Source organism: Scophthalmus maximus, chromosome 17, assembly GCF_022379125.1.
Source record: "Scophthalmus maximus strain ysfricsl-2021 chromosome 17, ASM2237912v1, whole genome shotgun sequence".
NCBI lineage: Eukaryota > Metazoa > Chordata > Actinopteri > Pleuronectiformes > Scophthalmidae > Scophthalmus > Scophthalmus maximus.
Genome location: NC_061531.1, coordinates 4,690,629 through 4,706,608, shown reverse-complemented (window position 1 = coordinate 4,706,608; position 15,980 = coordinate 4,690,629). Strand labels below are relative to the sequence as shown.

General features: G+C 44.1%; 2 protein-coding genes across 6 annotated transcripts; one reads left to right on the top strand and one right to left on the bottom strand.

Moving 5' to 3' along the window:
* The first annotated feature begins 287 nt into the window (after nt 1-287).
* On the top strand, nt 288-11,317 carry cnn1b (calponin 1, basic, smooth muscle, b). Its single transcript, XM_035615628.2, has 7 exons — nt 288-532; nt 5,939-6,060; nt 6,177-6,243; nt 6,645-6,782; nt 7,152-7,268; nt 7,570-7,716; nt 9,079-11,317. Exons 1-7 carry the CDS (start codon nt 473-475, stop codon nt 9,319-9,321), a joined length of 894 nt encoding a protein of 297 aa, XP_035471521.1. The 5' UTR covers nt 288-472; the 3' UTR covers nt 9,322-11,317.
* elof1 (elongation factor 1) lies at nt 11,308-13,998 on the bottom strand. 5 transcript variants are annotated; one of them, XM_035615631.2, is made up of 6 exons: nt 13,752-13,907; nt 13,601-13,653; nt 13,474-13,518; nt 12,663-12,794; nt 12,499-12,569; nt 11,308-12,108 (listed from the first exon to the last, which is right to left on the bottom strand). In XM_035615631.2, exons 4-6 carry the CDS (start codon nt 12,776-12,778, stop codon nt 12,044-12,046), a joined length of 252 nt encoding a protein of 83 aa, XP_035471524.1. In that variant the 5' UTR covers nt 12,779-12,794; nt 13,474-13,518; nt 13,601-13,653; nt 13,752-13,907; the 3' UTR covers nt 11,308-12,043. The 5 variants fall into 5 exon arrangements, with proteins under 5 accessions (XP_035471524.1, XP_035471526.1, XP_035471522.1 ...); XM_035615633.2 differs by lacking the exon at nt 13,474-13,518 and having other exon boundaries at nt 13,863-13,914; XM_035615629.2 differs by lacking the exon at nt 13,474-13,518.
* Between the last annotated feature and the right edge of the window lie 1,982 nt (nt 13,999-15,980).

Genomic DNA, 15,980 nt, shown 5'->3' with positions numbered 1-15,980 from the left:
ACAGGGGACATGTTGAGTATTTTTAGGTCGATTAAAATCTCGTCTGATCGCAGAGATTCATCAGAACATGACGGTGACGTGAGGCGAAGTGTCCCGGGACCCCTGACTGGCCCGAGGGCGGAAAAAGTGACACCGACCGAATCCAATACCCGAGCGGTGACATCACTCCCGCCCCCCGGACGCGGAGGCCGCGTGCGGATTGGACGGCGGCCGCGGCCAATCAGAGCGCGCACACATGGGAAGCGTTTTAAAAAGATTCGGCCCGGGTGTCCGGAGAAGTTGTCCCCCCCCCTACACTTGCACGAGAAGAAGGAGAAGAGAGGACGAAAGGCACCCACGGATTTTGTCCGGGACTGTTTTTCTGTGTGTGGGACAGAGAGCTGTGACTGTGCGGCTCCATTGTTTTTTAAACCCCCCGCCCCCCCCCCACCGACCCACCGCAGCTCCGCTGTGAACTGACTGAAACAGCAGGATGTCAACACATTTCAGGAGCGGACCTGCCTTCGGGCTGTCTGCCGAGGTCAAGAGTAAGGTAAGGTTTTCATATTTTTTAATTTATTTAAAATTCTTTTTTATTTTATTGAGTGGAATCAAACGCGGTGGAGCTGGAGCGTTAAGCTCCTCGAGTGGGGTCAGGGGTCATCCGGGGGTCAATGGAGAAGATGAATACTGCCAACGCTCCCCTCTGTGGCCCCTAGTTGAACACATGACCTCACTTATTACTGACTCCTTCAGTCAGGGTCCTGCAACCGTGTGGGGGTCAAATGGTTGTTCATATGAAATACGGAGGCGTCATATGGACAAAAAACTGGATATTGCTGGAGGAAAATCTTGCAGCTTGTAGTCATCCCCGTCTCCCTGGACAACCTCTCATCATCATGTGTGTCATCCTCAAACAGAAAGGAAAGAACCCCAAAAGAAGGACTTAAATGCAAAGGAGTTACTTGTAACTCTTATCTTAAAGCGGACATGTTTCATAATTCCGATGTTAGTGTCAGTTTAAATGATTACGAAAAGAAGAGGCCTTATGGTGTGATCTCCGTTGTGTGCATGGAAACGGCTCTGGTGAGCCTCCCCCTGCCTCTGATGGCAGATCACGCAGTGAGGGAAGTGATTGTGCCAGAGCTGGAAATGGCCCGAGTTATTTGTGCTGTTGTTAAAAGGTCAGGGCGTAGTGCTGCTTTGTTGTTATTGTAATCGGTTCATTGTAGAAATCCGACTGACTGAAACATGAAAAAAAGAAATTTTTTAAAATAAATAAACATCTGTGAAGGCGGGGAGAATGCACTTTGCAGGTAATAGAAGATGCAGATGAAGTTATGTTTCTGATTTGAATCGACGATGAAAGCGTTAGTTGCAAAAATAAAGGGCGGATACTGTAAAATGATTCTGAATGGATGAGTTACCGTGTGAAGAGAGTGACAGCGGGTCGGTGGTGGAAGTGTAAAAGACAGTAAGTCTTACCTAAACGTAAAAGTGAATAAGAATAATTTGCTAAATATACTCAAGGTAACAAGTATCACAAATAAAAAAACTATTGTTATACCAGAGCAGTATTTATATTGTTTATATCATCATTTTTTCCAGGATCGATCAGGATTTCAGATTTCTTTGAGGAGTTGACTTGGAGCTAACTCTAACTACTTTATATGCCGTGTGTCTGTTGTTATAAGCCTTTTACACATTCCATTCATCTGATTTCATAAGCTCATGATACATTTGGACGTAAAGGGGTCTGTAAACTATGCAGTGGAGCAAAAGTAGACTTGTACTGTACAACATCTCCCCACAGATGTGTTGTGAAGTAGACGCAAACAGACAAGTGAAGTACCGGAGCTTCAAAGTACAGCGTACTGGAGTAACTGTACTGGGTCATATTCAGTATTAACATGCACGGTCGCTTTTCCCTCGGTCGAAGCTGTCGGCGTCCCGACAAAAGCCGCGAGGCCTTGATAAAGCGACAGCCGGCGGAATAGTGTTTGCTGCGGCCTCTTTTACCGGCGGCGTCATGACAGCAGTGACTCCGCGCCATGGGATGAGTCAGAGCTGCCGACAGTTTGTGTTCAGCATGAGAGAGGTCAGATCATCATCATCATCATCATCATCATCATCATCATCATCACCACCATCGTCCTCGTGCTCGTTCTCCTGGAGGGATGCGGCCTCTTCCCTGAGTGGCGCCGTCTCTCATCAGCACTTTAATCTCACACCGAGGTGCGGTGCACTCTGTGAAAGGCCCGCATTCCTTTTCGTTACTGCTACTCCGCAGCCAGCAGGCTCTTAGTCAGGAATGAGGGTTTTCAGATTTTGGCGCTATAGCCTGGTTGTTATTTCGCTGCCACCTCTGTACCGTCTCCAAGTCGATTATGTGCACGGGGGGGACTTTGCACTCTCATTTGCTGGAGAATAGAAAACAATGTTAGCCAGGGGGGGAATAACTTTTTATGTGCTTCGCCGGCTCATGCGGGGATGCGAAAGTTCCAGCGGAATGACATCAGAGGGGGGGGGGGGCGGAGATGAAGCAGGAAGACCGACAGGTACGTCGGTCGGCCTAATCCGCTGGCCTTTTAAGGAGTGACCGGGCTCCGACTTGGAACTTGAGAAAGTGTCCTCAGTCTAAACAGTTTACACTGACGGCGAGCGTGACAAAACACTGTCCCGAGGCCTGACACTGCACAGATGGACACGTGGAGCTGGAGGCGGCGGACGGAGCCAAAGAGATGATGTCAATGAAACAACTTCTCTTGTATGTGTACATGGAGATTTCCACTTATCGGGAACAAACAGTTCGACAGGTAGACGCGTACACGCCTGACGATCTGCTCCCCGCTGTGGGGACCCCACGTGGTTTTATGTAATACTGCAAATATGAGGCGGGTTGTTGAGCATTTCCTAAAGTGAGACTTTGAATGACATCTGACGTACTGTTTTCAGGTTTTTTCCCATGTTACACAAACGGCAATGTTGCCAAGTTCAGTACACTGGGCTGTTTTGCGGCTACAGTCTGGTGAGATGAGAGTGGCTCACTGTAACTGACATTACGTCAGTACCGACTTTATTACTGTTTCACTATGTTTTTAGCATTCATCCTGCAACTGCTACTCACACATTCCCACAAAAGTTACGTAGTCCGGTTCCCAGGCAGGGCGTCATTTAAAATTGTTAGATTCTGCGTGTATGTTTGTGTTTATATATATATATTTATATGTATATCCAAGTCGATTATGTGCATGAGGGGCGGGTGGAGACTTACACTCTATTTGCTGAAGAATAGAAACAATGTTAGCAAGGAATGAGATATTATATATATATATATATATATATATATATATATATATATATATATATATATATATAGCATTTTTTCATTTAACAAAGGAAGCCAAACATTTCTCATGTCATGAACTGTCTAAGAACAAGCAACTGCAACAGACATTCGGTGCCAGCCTTCTATAGGCTAACGGCATCATTACTTTAACGCAGCGCTTTAGTACAACGTCGAGGTACCTGTACTTTACATTTAATTCCACATGATGTTACTTTATTCTTTCACACATACATTTCCGGGGGACATATTGTACTTTACTTTAAAATAAAACTTTAAACTTCAATATATTTATATATTTAATATATCTCTTTGGCTTGTGATCCTTCACAAAGAAAAAGCTGTGTCAAGTCGGGGCCCCCTTGTCACAGTTCAGAAAAATTGTTCGCGGTTGCGCCAAAGAGACATTTCCCCTCTAAACTTCTCAAATAGTTTCATTTAAGTCATCCTTAGCAGTCCAACAAGGTACGAGATGCAAAGAAAAATTATAATGACTTTATTTTCATCTTCTTAATCCTCTCTGCACCCCTGGACTAATATATTGAACTGTAACTAGTTACAGCAGCTTAATATACTGTATGATAGTACATCACTCAAATTAGTTTTACATTTGATACTGTATGTACAATTTGCTAAATAAATTGATTTACTTATATTTATGGAGGACTTCTGCTTATAATGAAGTTTTATGATAATAAAATAAAATAAAATAAATAAAACTATCATGATTTTTGTCGTGGCACGTAAGCATAAGCTTCGACTACCGTGAAGGAAATAACACAATCGTCCTTAAACAGCAGGGACATTTTGTCACTGCAGCCTTACTTGGTCTGGTATGACCCGTCTCTTATGAAGGCTTATGCCAGCTATCTTTATAGCTTTATGCTGAATAGCTGCTGAATCACTGACCCAGTTTACCCACTTCATGACTCTTCTCTTCTGTTTCAGCAGATTATTTGATTGAGTTTTTGATTCTCCGCATCACCAATAACTCTGTAGTCTCATTCTTATGACTCCGCTCCGTGCTGTTTGTGATATAACATTAAAAGAAAGTCAAGTAATCAACCGGGTCCGACCACATCCCACAACTCGACGACAGCTAAATCAACCCGTGAGCCCGACAAATCCTCGACTGGATGCAGGAGCCGTCGACCTTGGCCGTCTCCATCGGACGCGGTTCGCCCGAATCCTCAAGTCACTGTAAAAGGGCAGATTCTGGAAAACCCAGGGGGAGAGAGAGAGAGAGAGAGAGAGTGGGCGAGAGAGGGAGAGAAATCTGAGCTGGGCCAATCGCAGATGGTCGGACGGAGAGGGAGTGTTCGGGGGGGAAAGCTGTTTCTCCCAAGTTTGGTGTGAGGGACTGGAAGCAATGCTTTCCCTGCTGCTTTGAACTGCTTGTTTGTGTTGGCTGCCGATTCCAGAATGTGAAGACTTATCTGCAGAACGTTCAGGAAAAGTGTGTGTGTGTGTGTGTGTGTGTGTGTGTGTGTGTGTGTGTGTGTGTGTGTGTGTGTGTGTGTGTGTGTGTGTGTGTGTGTGTGTGTGTGTGTGTGTGTGTGTGTGTGTGTGTGTGTGTGTGTGTGTGTGTGTGTGTGTGAGGGGGGGAGCAGCCTTAAACCCCACGCCAGAATCCAAAGTATTAGGGCAACATGTTTGTGCCAATTAGGAAGTACATGGAGAAAAGAGAGCGAGGCTAAGTGTGTTTTGTCCCCGTAGGAATGTCCAAAGGCATTTTTTAAATTTTTTTTATTTCTCCTCTTCTTTTTATACTTCTTATCTCAGTGTCCTTGATCGAGCGCTTTATACTATACACCCTTCCAGTGACAGTGCAGTTATGATGTGTCATCCCTTATGAGGAAAGACAAGGTACAACCAGCTATTTTAGGAATTAAACACTCGAACATGAAAGAAATATTGGATGAATCTGCAGTTGAGACTTTTTTAAGTATTGCATTTATGTTAAGGGACATATATAGATCCGCTACTGCTGGTATCCCACCCCTCGTAGAATTTCCAGTTGTTCTTTTCAGTCATAATTGGTAAATTGGTAAAGATTTATTTGTGTGTGTGTGTGTGTGTGTGTACTAACTTCTAAGGAAGTTTCCTGGGATTAACTCTTGAATTTTTTACCAGGTACGGGGGAAACACAGATTTTCAAGTGGTACGCTTCTGAGTCATTTAAGTCAGCTGAACACGCAGAAATGTGGGAAAAACGAGATGGAAACCCTTTTGGAAATCATGCGGAAATTACACGCACATGTGAAATTAAATGTGAAATGCTTAATTTGAATGATCTGGAATTGAATTTATATTCCACTGGGCTGGTGCATTCATAAAGACATTGTTTTTTCCATAATGGGGTCATTTTTCTTTCTCTATATACTTTACCGTTTTCACTTGGCTGCATAAGTCCTGATTCCTTTTTTCTCATGAAATCCACTGGAGGGAATAAAAGTCTCGTCCACTAGGGAGAAGGCTTGGTCCTGGAGGGTCCGACGAGCTGAAATGAGCTGTTGTTTTTAAATCAAAACTGAATATACAGTCAAAGCAACAAAAAAACAAAAAAAAAATCTATTGATTGACCTCTGACCTCTGCTCCATCCCTCCGGCTAGCTCGCAGGGAAGTACGACCCCCAGAAGGAAGAGGAGCTGAGGCTGTGGATTCAGGACGTGACTGGCAAGAAGATAGGAGACCACTTCATGGAGAGTCTGAAGGACGGAGTCCTGTTGTGCGAGTGAGTGCACGGACACTGGGCGGACGCACACAAACTTCACAACTTCAATCACACCCATATATTATATTTATATATTTTTTTATTGAGAAAATAAATTCTGTCTATTCCTTTTGTAGACTCATTAATGTTCTCGAGCCAGGTTCTGTGAGAAAGATCAGCAACTCCAGTCAAAACTGGCACCAGGTAACGCACCAGCGCCACGAGGGGAAAAAAAAAAAGAAGCATGATTTATCCTGCTAGTCTTAAAGTCAGGGAGGCTTTCCAGAGCATGTGGAACTCGGGTAGTCTGTTGTTTGGCATGGACAACACGGAGCTTATTTACATTCCATAACGTTGCTGCCATATCAACTGGAACCCGTCTCAGCACTGTAGTCTCATACTTACCGTACAAATACGTGAGTGTTATCAATCTTCTCATTTAACCACATCTAGAGCCGTTCTTTCAAAAAGCGACCAGCATAGTCACATATCATTGTTTGACTGCGTAAAGCTGCATTCAGGAGGAAACAGAAGTGCTCTGTGCTGTATGCAAAGGGGCCAAAAATCGATGCCCCTCTCAAATATTTCCACTCTTCCCTCCGCAGCTGGAAAACATCGGGAATTTTGTCCGTGCGATCACCGAGTACGGCCTGAGGCCAAATGACATCTTTGAGGCCAACGATCTGTTTGAGAATGTCAACCACACTCAGGTCCAGTGCACGCTCATCACTCTGGCTGGAATGGTGAGGGGGCAGCGCGCACACACACACACACACACACACACACGCACACATAGATAGAGAGTATCAGGTGCAACCAACCAAAAATTGGAATATGTCTATTAGCCTACAGACACTATAAGCAATCACAATACATAAATATACAGTGACAGTTACATACAGTGAGTATGTAACTGTATGTTGTGGCTGCAACACTCACATAGGCAAATGAGTGTTGCAGCCACTCATTTGCCTATGTGAGTGCTTTGTGTTGGACACGGACTAGAACAATACGGCAGCAGCCGTTGCATAATGAAAACAACACCGGTGTGGAAAGTGCAACTCGTATTACCGCCGTTTTCCCCTCCGTCTTCTGCCACCTCTCCCTCTCAGGCCAAGTCCAAAGGTTTCCACTCCAAGTACGACTTGGGAGTGAAGTACGCCGAGAAGCAGCAGCGGCGCTTCGCCCCGGAGAAGCTGAGGGAGGGACGCAACGTCATCGGCCTGCAGGTCAGAGCACGACTGGACTAAGTGACAACGTTATTACCTGCGGTCCCGTGCGGGATTGTTGATCCGTGTGTCTGCAGGTGTCCTGATTCCCGACGGGCTTTAATTTTACCCATCATAGAAACACCTGCCCTGCATTAATTCTGCAGAGTTGACTAACGGATTAACACTGGAGTGATTGAGTAACTTTGTTTGTGGTCGTGCAGATGCCCTCCAACTGTGTTTTCAGTTATTCAGCTCACACTCTCACTCTCTCTCTCTCTCTCTCTCTCTCTCTCTCTCTCTCTCTCTGCAATATGTCTAGATGGGCACCAACAAGCTCGCCAGCCAAAAGGGCATGACCTCTTATGGCACACGGCGCCATCTGTATGATTCCAAGATAGGCATGGACAACCCGCTGGACCAGTCGACTATCAGCCTACAGATGGGCACCAACAAGGGAGCCAGCCAGGTGAGCAAGGGAGTCTGTGAAACAATGCTTTAATTCAACCATTCCACCAGATAGAATCTCCGGCTTGAGGGGAAAACAGTTTAAACAGTAAGGCTTCTATGATTTTCCTCGCAGCGCAGGCAGACACAAGGGGCTTTTCTTGCTACGGGTTTATTGTGATGGTTCTCTCCAAATCCGCCATGAAAAAAATCTAAATCATGTAAACTTAAAGGGGCAGTAAGGGATTATGGAGAAAGCTTGTGTCTCTCTTTGTTGTTGTTGTTGTGATTTTACTGCTCTGGCCCGGGCCGCGAAAAACTCGGCACTGCAGCGCCACCCGCTAGCACGTCTGTAATATTTAGAAGACCTTATTCACAGAAATTGAAAATATTGTCCATAATTGTGTGTTCATATATGTATAATCACCTGCAACAAAGAACCAATGTTTTTTCGTTAACTTTGAATGAGTTAAATATAATTGCGAGTATAGTTATGATGTGGACCCAACCTCTCGCGTTGAATGCGTTTGTTGCACAAAACGGTCCAGAATACGGCGCCATCCCGTTGAATAGGGAAATAGAATCAGCGGTGCACCACCATAAAGTGTCCCCCGTGGGTTGCTCAGTTGGTTGCGGTTTGCAACTTTACCACCAGATGCCGTCAGAAAATTAGAAAAATTACACACTGGGGCTTTAAGGCGTCGACGAGTGATGTCACAACCTGCACACACGGTGTTGTTTGGTGCGGTCCGCACCATTGTTTGTTTTTTTCGATTTACAGAGCCTGGGCTGAGCCGAAAACCAAGATTTTGTTTTTGGCGCACACAAAGAACCGACAGCTAGCGGACCATGAGAAATTATATTCGCTGATTTTTACAAAACGTGTATTGCTTTAGAATCGCTTACTGCCCCTTTAACATAAAAATAGCATGCACAGCATTTGGAAAAACATTGTTCAAAGTACAACAAAGACAAAACAAATACCTTCTAACTAACTTGTTGTCAGCAAATCCCATGAAAAGACCAAAACCAACCGTGTATGATTTGTGCCCATAGGCTGTTTGGGGGCTTGCTGGAGACATGCATCTGTTCCTTCTATTTCATGAAACAGCTGAGCACTATTCTAGCAAAAATGGAATTACATTACAAAAGTGCAGATTAACAGACATTTGATGGTGTAGCACTGTGCTTCCCAACCAGGGATTCCTTGAAGTAGCTCTGCAGTTGGGAGGGTGTATACAGGAAAATGCTTTGACTTACAGATAACGTGCACTTGAGATTATTTGCCAACTAGATAGAAAGTGAGCAGAGGAGTCAAAGCAGTCGGCCAAAATGAATGGATGATAAATGGTTGAGACGGTCATCTCGCTTGTCTGTCCCCCAGTCTGGCATGACAGCTCCGGGGACCAGGAGGCACATCTTTGACAAGAAGCTGGAGCTGGAGAACTGTGACACCACCACCATCTCCCTGCAGATGGGCACCAACAAAGTGGCCTCCCAGCAGGGCATGACCTCCTACGGCCTGCCGCGCCAGGTCTACGACAACAAGTACTGCACCAACCCCACCGAGAGCTTCGACAACGGGGGCGAGGCGGAGTTCGACGGCTATGCCCAGTACTCAGATTAAACAAAAAACATCCACACAAAAACCCCACGGACAGCCACACTGCCCCCCCTCTCCTCCCGCCCTCCTCCGTTTTGCTTTCACTTCAGACGGCCGACCACAGCTGTCTTTGTGATGAGCAAAACCCCCAGACTTTTTATTTAACAGCGATTGATGCCCTTGTTGTCTTTATTGACCGATCTTTTCCCCTAAACATATTTTTTAATTCTTAGGACTTTTACTGTTCTTTCCTCCAGCAAAAAAATAAAGTGTTTACACTGACCCCACGTCAAAAACATTTCACGCATTGGCCAACTTTTGTATTTCATTGTGCTGATCAATTTTATCAAAAAAATACCCACAACACTTAGAAATTGAGACCTTTTGCTATTTATCGATTTTTTTTCTACTGCTTTTTCTACTCTACGTTTGTAATTGTTGATTTTTACCTGTTTATACCCCTCACCTCACCTCACCTCCCCCACCATCCCCTGTCCAGTTTGAACACTGACGAAGCAGAATTTAAAAATAAATTCCTTGAAAGGGAACAAGTGACCGTGTTGGTGCTATAGAACTTTGACCCAGTTGGAGAAAAAAAAAACCACGGAGCTCCACAGGCTCCGGGATTCCACTGCTCGGGACGACGCAAGATGCTCTGGGTCAGCAGAGATTGACCCGGGGGGGGGCGGACGACGCAGGAGGACTTGTAGCTTTGTGCGGACATCGCTTTGCTTCATGAGCACCTGCGCTGACAAATCCGTCATGTTCACGCAGCCTGCTGAGTGAGCCTTTTGGCGTATTCACGGGGCTGATTTACATGACTTGTGTGTGCAGGACGAGTCTTTGCTTCTTTTTTTTTTTTGCGGAAGTAGCGAGGTCTGTCACTGCATTCATAAAGCAAAAGAGTGAACGCAGGTGTGCCGATATCCAGTTTGATGTTAGGTAGTGAACGTATAGTCACCGGTAGTTTTTTGTACTGCAAGTGAACCTGTTGTCTTTTCTCACCCATCCTCGTGGAAACCTCTCCTACTCGCATCAGTGAACTTTGGCTTTCATGCTTTTGCTCCATTTTGCACTTTACCTGGCCTCACCTTGTGCGCCGTAAAACAGTGGAGGGATGTAACTGAGTACGGTTACTCGGATGCTGTACAAATTTGAGGTACTTGAACTTTTGAGTTTTCCATTTGGTGCCACTTTATACTTCACAACATTTGATAGTATAGCAATCAGTCATTTTTCTGCACACTTAAGCTTCATTTAACTGATAATGCAAAGGGAGTACTTTTACACTGCGGCATTGCATCTTTTTATTTGTGCAAAGTGTCTTTGAGTTCTTTGTCCACCACTGGTAATAAATGGCAATATCCACGCAGACCCACTGATAATTGCTTATGTTTTAGCCACGTGTAGAGATGAGATTCTTCTTCTGAAGGGTCTGCTTCATACTGTCAGCCCACCGAATGTCTTGAATGTAATGTCTTCAGGTGAGAGTAGCCACAAGCTGTGACGCGATTCGTTCTCAAACCTTAATAACAAAGTACGAAACAGACGCGCGTCAGACACTGTTGCCCTTAATCTGCATTTCTTATTGGCTTTGAATTAGTGCTCGAGCTAAATGGGCCGACGTATCTGTGCTCCAGCCTCCATTCATGGTCCTTCCACAGCGAAAGTGCCACAGCTGTGATTTTGGACATGGAGCAGAGCGCCATCTAGTGGGAAAAAACATGTACAATGACTGTATTGTCAATCCATCAAACGACCATTCTTATTTCTTCAATCAAATATAGGAGTGTCGATTTTTTAAAGTTCATTCTTTTATCATCATGACAATCCTGTGATATTCAGAATGGCAACAATACGGAGTAAATGTATCGTAACATTTCACGTTGATGTGTCGCTTTCTTTCAACATTTGTTCAAACTACACCTTTGCTAACTTTGATTTTTTTCCCCACCCCCAAACGATATGCCTTTCACTAAAACATGACATTTGTGCAATAAAAAAAAACACTTCAAAAATACTTTTCTGGTTTATTTTTCTCATTACAACAAATTACACAGCACATGTGACATACACAAAAGTGTAAAAAAAAAAAGAAACTTCATGATTGTGATCTTTAAAAAGGAAAATAAAATCTAACAGTACAAATAGGTACTATTTTCCGAAGGAAGGAATGATTTGGCAGTTTCAAAAAAACAACAACAAAAGGTTTCAGTGCATTAGTGACAGGGTTGAAAACTAAAACACTACTTCCAAAAAAGTAACACTTGTGCGTGTCATATTCTGCATACAACCCTGTAGCAAACTAAAAAGAATATTTATATTAATAACGGACGTGGAATGTTTTATAGAAGTAAAAAACATCAGCTGGATCACATTTTAAACTTAATCATATGACAGCTGGATCCAGGAAAAAGACGGATCCTCTCCATCAAATGGAAAAGGAAAACAACACTTCATAAGGGAAACGATGAAATGAGATATGAATGACCTTTATGCTGAGAACCGTGACGTGGACCGGTTGCTGTCAAGACAACGTGGCAGCACTCTGGCCCTGCCAGAGGAACGTGTCATGCTCAGCAAGTCATTCTAAAGCAAAAAAAAAAACAACTAAGCATGTCACACGCTTATAGAAGAAGAGCATAATGTTTTGCTACACGGTGCAAAGAGCTGACACACCAGACCGAAGGGCAGATGTGTGAGTGAGTGAGGTTAGAGGAAGAAGGTGAGTCACGGAAAAACATGACTACTGATTGGCTGCCTCACAGGCATCGATCCAGTCACTGTAAACATCCACCGGCTCGGACAGGTCTGTCGAGGAGCGGGTTAAGGGGCATTTCAAATGAACAAAGGACCCACGCCAAGTCAAAACAATCTAATTTCTAATTTTTAATAATCAAAAGTGTTAATTTTTTTAATCTACATGTGCAGTGCTTGCTGCAGGACATCTGCTGATAGTTGTTGTTGTAATTTATAAGAAAATAGAGAAGGTAATCAAAACTGCCCCTTCTAACAATATGAATAAATGCATAATGAAGTTCCTGGATTCACACCAAAGAAACTAATCACTTGTTCCTTGGCTCTTGTCTTTGACTTTCTACATTATTTAATTTCATAAAAAACAAGCAAACAGGGACCAGGTGAAAGTAACTGAAAGCAGCCAAACATGCTGTTCACATCATCAGTTGGTGAAAAGGATACAGGTTATTGGAGTCTGGAACTCCTCCAAGCAAACACTGCATGATATAATTCCTGTGTTGCGGGTTCGTTCCCTGGAAAAGAGTTAGTATTTTGGTTCTTCATGATGCATTTCTGTTTTTTGTTTTGTTTTGTTTTATTAAGCAATACGGCTGAGCCAAACTTACATTTTGACATCACAGGATTTCTCGTGGTTGCAGAACGGGCAAGTGAACTGCGTGTCCAGGTTACCCGTCATTTTCTTCTTGGGAGGAGGCTTCCTCTTGGACTTCCTGCGCCCCATCTTTAATCTAGTATCTCTGCAGTATAAAGAAGAAGAATGATAACAAGTACGTTTTACTTCTTCTTCCATCAGATACGGACATTTACCACCCAGGGCCCTTTAAAATCTTTTACAGAGATGCACAAGTGTATATCCCTACGGTGGCCCTGAAGTGCAAATCACAGCGACAAAGGGGAAAACACAACGGCAAATAAGAAAAGAGCAAATTACAAAACCTTAAGACAAATAAAACACGATAAATAAGAAAACAACAGCATATTTTAAAACAATGGCAAATCACAAAACTCAATGACAAATCAAAGAACACAACCACAAATAAGAAAACACGAGGGGCAGATTTACAGAAAAAAAACTGTTATTTGTTGTCGTGTTTTTGGTTTGTTATCGTTTTGTTTGTTTAAATCTTCTGTTGTATTTGGCGATTTGTTGTCATGTTTGTTTTGATTTGCAGTTGTCTCTTCAGGGCCACCGTACGGTTCTATTTTCCTGTGTTTGCGTGTGCACTGATGAATTAATGCAAATTTGCCTACATTGTCATGTATTTCACTGGGTCACTGCAGCAGTCACCTCTCATGGCTTTGCACCCAGACACTTTACCAAACAATAGAAGGGGTTTTGAGGACCCCTCTATCGAATATTCAATAATGAAATCGCGTCTCTTGTCAGCTGTCAGCTGCCTTTAATTCACCGCTCACCTGGTTCACATGCAGGTCAGAAACTCCTGCAGTTACTCCTTTCACCTATAGACACTAACTGACGTTAACACCATGTACAGATCGAAATGTGAACTGTGTTTGTTTTTTGTTTTGTTTTTCCAGTTACCATCCGTGTCTGCAGCTGGAATCTCGCCGGACAGGATCAGAACAACACTGGCACTGATGAGAAACAAAAGGTACCGTTACACGCTAGCGAGCTAACTAGCTAACAGCGGCTAGCTTTTGGGGGTAAGAACAGCCTGGCAGGAAAGAATAACCTGCTTTCGGACACGACGCTGACGTTCAAAGGTGACGCCCAAGCGCGCGTTTCGTCTTCCTCCTGTCGCAGCGGGTAAACACGCGTCCGACGGATGTGACCGTTGTCTTACCAAGGCGATGTGTCGAGGCGGAGGAGGATGCTCTGTGTGTCCCATCGAGATCCGGATGCAGCGTCCCCCCGCGGAGCTGCGTCCGATTGGTTGGTTAAAGGATTCCCCGGGCAGTGATTGGTTCAAGGGGCGGAGAGTGACAGCCCTGTTTGACCAGTAGCCGAGGGCTGTGCTACGAAGCAGGAGTGATGCTGAAGAGCAGTGGCGGACTCGGGCTGTTTGAGGGGCAGGGGCGGAAAAAGAACGGGCACCCGCTTGCACGACATGGGGCCCCACCAACGCGCAAAAAGGTATAATGCACCTTGTATGATGAAATTGTCTTTTTACTCGGAAGGGCATCTAAGAGGGCACTTAATTTTATCCCATTGTAAGTGCACTTGCCATGTGTAATCAGCGCGTTGGAGCAGCGCCAGTTGAGACTCTTCAACGTTGTCGGTACAACAACGGCGCGTTCGCAACTCACACAACACAACAGCAAATCGCCACAACACAACAGCAAATCGCCACAACACAACAGCATTGGTGAGACTGAAACTGAAAGGGTAGGTATGTATCGGACTCTGACCTCTTCCTGATTGGTCGCACTGTCTGTCATTTACAGGGTGAGTTGTGTGAGTTGCTGTTGTGTTGTGGCAATTTGCTCTCCTGTTGTGTGAGTTGCTGTCGTGTTGTGAGTTGCTGTTGTGGTTTGCACTTCAGGGCCACTGTACCTATGTCACCACATCACATTTTCTGATGGAGGGGCAACCATTTGGAAACGTCCCCACATTCCCACACATGTAGGGACTCCCTTTACATTTTATCACATTTTATCCACTGGAATGGGCACTTCTCCATTAGAGTAGCACCCCGGAGTTGGGCAATTCATCATGTTTACTCACCTTTAGGAGTACCGTATACAGCAGTGCATCCCATTTTCTCTACTGGAAAGGGCACCCTTTGTGGCACTGTCATGTAGGGGCAGCACAGAGGGCACTTCATAACGGCACCCTTTTCCATCAGAAGGGCACCCATATAGGGAACGTCAAGTTTAGACTGTTGTAAGGGCACCTTATAGGTCACTGCATCACGCTTTCTCCAGTAGTAGGGCACTAATTAAGACATGTTATCAAATTCTCTTGCTCTTAAGGGCACATCGTCATAATTTATTGCATGAAAGGGCACCCTAGAAGGCACTCAATCATTTTTTTGCAGTGTGAAAGGCACCCAATATGGAACTTCCTCTCGTTTTTGCTACTCTAGAGGGCACATTAGCTACGCGTTTTCAACCATTGGGGCAAATGTGCTATACTTTGCTTCTGAAAAGTATAATAAGTCATATATCCTATTTGGCTAAACTGGCACCTGTAAATAACTGAGATAAACTGATAGATTCTCATGGTTATGCAACATACCACAGGTTAGGCAGCAGCATGCTTAGAGGCCAAGTAATAAAAGGTTTCTCTTGAAAAATGATGAAAGGTCTGAGTCACACCAACTAACACCAGCGTGTGCGTGTGTGTGTGTGTGTGTGTGTGTGTGTGTGTGTGTGTGTGTCCCACTGTGCCACAGAAATAGATGAAACCGCCTCCAGTAGAAACAGACTAGCATTGGCAGTCAGCTGAGACCTGATGAGGTGCAAAGAGGAGTGTCAGTGTTTCACAGGTCGGTTCTGTCAGAGGCCTTTTGTGGGATCTGATGGTAAAGACTATTTAAACTGAGGCTGCAGTGTGATAGAGATGACATCCAATTTTGAGTGCAATGAAAGACCTCTGTCACTACAAGTCTACTCTCCAATAAAGACAATATTAATAGGTAACAAAATAGGAATCTATAACTATTATGTTAATTTTATTTTTGTATATATTTACATAGAATAAAGACTGAAATGGAAAACAAACAAGCTCCCCATTGACATCAGAATCCCTTCAATGTTTCAGTCGCAGACTGAAAACTCACCTGTTCAGTCTGCACCTTAGTCCATGAATCATTAAAACAGAAAAACAAAATGCAGCACTTGAAGCTGTTTTGCCTATTTTAAGATTTTAAGTATTCATATGATCATTGCACTATTGGGTTATATCTTCATGGTTGAATACACTGTATTGACATTAAGTCCATCAAATATAAAAGTATGCG